At 47.8% G+C, this 5,515-nt stretch overlaps 1 protein-coding gene across 3 annotated transcripts in view; it reads left to right on the forward strand.

Annotated features, from left to right (window-relative positions):
- CSNK1E (casein kinase 1 epsilon) overlaps positions 1 to 5,515 on the forward strand; it is a 46,274-nt gene that overhangs the window by 13,521 nt on the left and 27,238 nt on the right. For all 3 annotated transcript variants that reach the window (XM_019515204.1, XM_019515203.1, XM_019515205.1), the window contains exon 2: positions 1,546 to 1,633. In XM_019515204.1, the coding sequence (XP_019370749.1) occupies positions 1,558 to 1,633 (76 nt within the window). In that variant the 5' untranslated portion in view covers positions 1,546 to 1,557. The remainder of the gene's footprint in view (positions 1 to 1,545; positions 1,634 to 5,515) is intronic.

Consider the following 5,515-nt stretch of genomic DNA (forward strand, 5'->3'; position numbering starts at 1 on the left):
TATGTATGTGTGTTTGTAGCTTCTGGTGACGGGAGCTCATTTTTCAGGGTTCGTGATGTCTCCTGAATGCCTGGATGGGATTATTTTCCTGCCTGTCTTTCCAGCCCAACCGCTTTTCTGTCTGTAATCCCATCTCCTGGGGCAGGAGAAGCAGCTCTAGCTTCGGGCTGATAGTGTGCCCAGAACCCTATTGCTGGGATTATTTTTGTCTCCCAGCAACACAGCCATTCCCCTCTTCAAAGATACTTTTTCTCCACTGGGCCTCAGCAGGGGAAAGTTCCTCTGGTCTTGTTTTGAAGCTCTGAATCACTTTCCCCACCTTTCCCAGGTGCTTGTTCCCCATTGACTTGGAGTTTGCTTTCTGTATGCTAATCATGCAACTTTACACAAACTAGCAATACAGCAGGATACTCTAAAAAGAGCTCTTTTCTCTCTTCCTCTTCCTCGGACTTGAGCAGGGAAAAATTCCAGGTTGTGACCATCCAGGGTAAAATTGCTGGGAAACCTTTAGGACCTTTAGGTCACCATTTGGCAGAGGCCTACTCAAGGAGATGGGTCCTGCAGCGCACCCTAAGGTGGTAAGGCTGGGTCTCTGGTGGGAATGAGTTCTGCAGTCATGGGCCCTCCACCCAGAATGAAACGCAAGAAGAATGACTCGGCTGAGGGTAATGTCCTTTGGGGGGCTCTGCGTGCATTTTTAGGGGGTTGCAGGTACTTAGTACTCGTGTACTTAGACCACATAAAAGAATGGAGAAGGGCTGAGCTGTGAAAGAAACCCACCCTGGTGCACTTTAATGCAGGCCAGAGGATCTATCAGGGTGTAATGGAAGCCATGATCTCTAGTATGGAAAGAGTGCTGGAACATGAAAATAAATTGACTTTGTGGTTTTTGGAACATTTCCTTTCTTTCTGTGTCCCCCATCCCCTGTGCAGAGAGGTGGGACTGCTGGCCCTGCGCGGAGCTCAGGCTTGTGGAGCCGTTGGTTCCAGGGTGTAACTGCCGCAGCAGTGCCGGGCCCTTTGCCGGCGGGGAATCCGGGCTCGGGCAGGGGACTCGCACCTCTTCCATCTTGGTGTCTGTTTTGAGACTAAAACTGTCCAGGGTTGTGTTACATTAGGCTGCCATGTATGAGGCTGGTCCTGGTGATTTAATATTGCTTCTTTCCACACTGCCCAAACCCTCTTTATATTCCTCTTTTTTTTTTTTTTCCTGCTCAATTCTTTGAAGGCATGATGGAGCAAGGCGTCCACCTTAGTTCTTCTATGTGGCAATACAAAACCCTAAACTGATAGGGATTAGGTCTTGCCTTTAGGTCTCAATCCCCAGCCCCTGCTGGCTTTGAGAGGGGTAAGGCATGGACTTCTGGTTTTTTTTGATGTGGCATTTCTGACCTGATTGCCTAGGATGCCAAGCCTGACCCCTGCAAAGCTTCTGTCCTAGGGAAGGGGGCTAACCATTACCCCAGGTCTCTCATGTGATCACATTTGAGTCACTTGCTTCCTGTTTCTGCTCTGACTCTGCATTTCCTTTGCTTCCTTTCTCAGTGCTGCTGAACGATGGAACTCCGAGTGGGGAACAAGTACCGGCTGGGCCGGAAGATTGGGAGTGGTTCCTTTGGAGACATTTACCTGGGTGAGTGGCACTCTGTTTGTACTTCGAGCTGCGGGGATGTATCTTTTAAACTCCGTGGTGCTGCTTGTAATGGGTAATGATTTGTAGAAGGAATATAGGGTAGGGAGGGAGGGTGAGCCCCAAAGATTACATTGCTGGCTGAGTTCCCTAGCCCTTCTCGCTACTGAAAGCCTTCCCTAAGGGGCTGAGATTCGGTGAAGACCAGCTCGGTCCAGGCTGGCGAGTGGAAGGAACTGGCTTGCCAAACTGATAAGGAATTGGACTACTGTGGACATGTTTGTCAGACCCGTTGCAAATCCTGTTTCTCTTCCTGTCCCTCAAGCTCTTCAGTGCAGTGTGTTGCCTTCCTCAAAGGAAACACGGTCAGTGTGAGAGACTGTTAATAGTGGGGAAAGGTGGCTTGGCTTAGCTAGGTCAGGGGATCTGTTATACCACCCTTCCCCAGGATGGAGGGGCAGACCCAGTGAAATCTCCCATGGAGGCTTTCTGGTTCCATGCTGAGAAGGAAGATGTGTATAATTTTTGCCTTCTGACTGACTTGAGACTAACACGGCTAACTACCTCTCTATAACTTGGATTACCAGCTGGGGTGACCTGAGCTCAGAGTAGTTGCAGGGGCTATGGGGAGGAGCATAACCCTCTCATTGGGATTCCTGTTGGCTTGTCCCTTGGAGAAGAAGGGGGAGAATGCTTCTAGTACATACTAGTAGCATCTTGTTCATCTCTTTCCAAGGAGGGGGTGAAGCCCCTTAGAACATGTACTTTATCTGCTGCCATTTTTAGTGGCCCAGAATATGGGATTTTGTTCAAGTGATTATTCGGTGTCCTGTGAGCCACTTTGACAGGAAATAATTTCCTAATGGTGGTAGTGCACTTTATTTTTTATCCAGTTTTCACCAGTACTCCTAGCTACAGCCCCTCAGCCCACCCTGAATGGTTACCCTCCCTCATTAGTGTTTGCACCCCTTAGAATCTAAGGCTTAGATGCTTATCTCGTGTCCCCCCCATTGTCATTTAGCCAAGTGATGACATGTATTTGTCTCTTTCTTCATAAACCAGGCTTAGCCTCTCATTGTTTTTGCTATTGTTCTATGAATTTCCTCCATTTTGTCAATCTGCTGAGTTGTCCAGAAGCCAGTGCAGTTTTCTAGGTGTGGTTGTGCCAGCGTGGGGTAGCAAAGGGCTGTCCTCGTGAGTGATCTGTAATGTGATGCCCCTGCATAGATTGCTTTGGAGCTCTCTTGCCTCCACCACCCCCAGCTTGCATTGCAAACTCATCTGTAACTTCCTGGCAACTGTCGCTACAGGGTTGTGCTTGGCCCTGTTGCTCCCCAGTTTCTCCCATTTAATATCTTATCTTGGAAACCTAATCTAAATGGGATTCACTTTATTTCCCACCCATATTTCTAATCACCAAATCTCTATTTTTATTTCTCTGTCCTCATGGGTGTTTGTAGCTCCTCTTGATTTAATATCCTTCATGAATGTTGCTAATGGGCTATCTGCGTTCTTTGCCCAGATGATTGATAAAGATGATAAATAGAAACAGACTGAGGTTTTCTATTCCATAACACCCCCCCACCCAACACCGCCTACACTTGTTGCCATGTATTATTTGTCTTATGGTCCTTTAGCTGGCTGTCAACTTGGATGTCAATGCTTGTAGAAAAGTGAAGTAAAAAACAATGGGTAATAACTTTAGCACTAATGTAGCAATTTTTGCGTTCAAATTGCTTCATGTGATTTAAACATTGCAGCACCCAATGAGGTTGGTAAGTGGTGTTATCCTCCTGATCTGGATCTGGAATATGCATGTGGGGAGACCCTCAGTTCAGAAAGGTAACGGTCCTGGTTACCTCTTGACAACTTACCTGGTCCCCTTACACCTGTGCAAAGGGGATAAATTGTTCTGATGGGGCTGGTCTGTGCACGCTTGTCAAGTTTTATGTAACAAAGCAAATTGAGGCCTACAAGGCTCCAAGTCTTGGTAGGCAAAAAGGGCATGTTTTAAAATACTTGGCTCAAGTGAGAAATTTGAATGCAATGGAAAAACTCATTGAGCTGTAGGCCAGCGTCTTTGAACCTGTGTTAGCTGGTCTTGTTGGACTCTATATGGTCTTTTCAGTCTGGGGAGCTGGCATGGGGTGTGTGGAGGAAACTGACACTCCCATTACCCATCCTCTCTGTGAAGAGTGACTTGTTTGCTAGAACCTGTCAGAACCTGCCTCAATTGGCTATTAGTTCCCTCTCTGAGCATTTGGGCTACAGGGAGAAATGAGATGAAAGCACCATTTGAGCAGCTGGGCCTTCTTGAGGCAGTGTGTTCTCTAACCCATGTGAAATGCTCCTTGCGGATCATTCTTGGGAGTGGAAATGTCGAAATCTTGCTCTGAGCTTAGCCCATACACATGCACACCAAACCAATTTCAAATGGTGGTGACTTCACCCCTCTCTTTTGGGCCATCTGCAGTGCTTTTGGAAGGAACTCTAGAGACCCACCCTGCTTTGGCCGGAGAGGGCAAGGGGGGGACCAGACAATGTAGTTGGCCTTTACTGTTTTCCATGGTTCTGTTAGTGGCTCAGTAAACATCAGTTCAGGGTGTGGAAACTTGGACAAATAACAGATGGGGAGGAGCTTCTTCTTACTTTTTTTTTTTTGGCTGGATCAGTTGGCAGTGCAGTGCCTTGCCAGAGCTGAAGCAGGGATCTGAGGGTTAGAACAGCAAGAGTTATTGCAAGTCAGAAGCCAGATGCATTAGCACAGCTGTTTGCGGTGGTGGAGAGGCTGGATTGCTTCAGAGAGGAATCATAGAAAGGAGAGTGAGCTGGAGATTGTCTGGCAAGCAAAGCATGCTGGGACACTGGTGGTGTCTGTTTGGACAGTTCCTGGTTGCATGCTCCTCCCTCGCTGGGGAGGGGAGCTCCTTCCCTTTGTTTCCTCAGCTGTTAACTCTCTCTCGCCCTATCTGACTTCTCCCATCTGTTCAGCTGCTATCCTTTCTTCCGTCACTAAGCTGGCAAGGAGAAAGTGGTAGAGGGGGAGGGCATGGGGAGAAGGAAGAACATGGCTGTTGTCCTTCCGATTATTGTGCTAGACAGGCAGAACTGCCACCTCTTCAAAGGGATGGATCCCTTGTGGAGAATGTCTCCTGTTTGGCAGGTGACAACCCTCTGTCCCTGGAGCCCCATTTAAAGAGCTCATGACAAACGGATTCTGTCTTCACACGGCCCCCACAATGGAGAGCGGCTGGGGGTGGGTGTTAGAGGATTGTGGATAATGCCTAAGTCTCAGGTGGCCGAGACAGTCTTGCAGCATTTGCGTCTGAAACGGTCTTCTCATGCCTTGAACTCCAGGAGCAGCCTCTGAGGAAGGAGGTGGATTGTTAGGTGTCTTGTTTCCAGCTTCTACCAGTCTGGGTTGTGAAAGAGGATTGGGGTTAAAAGCCATGACGAAAAGGCCAGAACCTCCCGAATGCTTGACCTGTGTCCTGTTGCTGACTGCATGGCTCTGAACAAGCCACGCAACCTGTCCAGGTGTGTTTCTGTGGCTTGAGTTTAGTATGTACTCGCAGCCAAAGGGTGACAGTGAGGATTTGTTCATTGAACGAGCTTTTAAGAAACGTATGGGGTTTTCACCAAATGCTTTGTGTTTAGTCACTCTGGTAAATGCTGGATTAATCCCTGTGGTATAGCTCCCTAAAACTTTGTCTACTAGTCTATTTCTAAAACATCCCAAGAGCTGGGGTTGCTTCTACTTCCCAGGGGAAGCTGACACCCCTGTATTGGACTTTGCAGGAGATGAGACCCAAAGACTAGGATTGTTTGTCACATTTGGGATTTACATCCTACGGCTACAGGCTTATTTAAAAAAAAAAAAAAAAA

Source organism: Gavialis gangeticus, unplaced genomic scaffold, assembly GCF_001723915.1.
Source record: "Gavialis gangeticus isolate Ggan-Ray unplaced genomic scaffold, GavGan_comp1, whole genome shotgun sequence".
Taxonomy (NCBI): domain Eukaryota; kingdom Metazoa; phylum Chordata; order Crocodylia; family Gavialidae; genus Gavialis; species Gavialis gangeticus.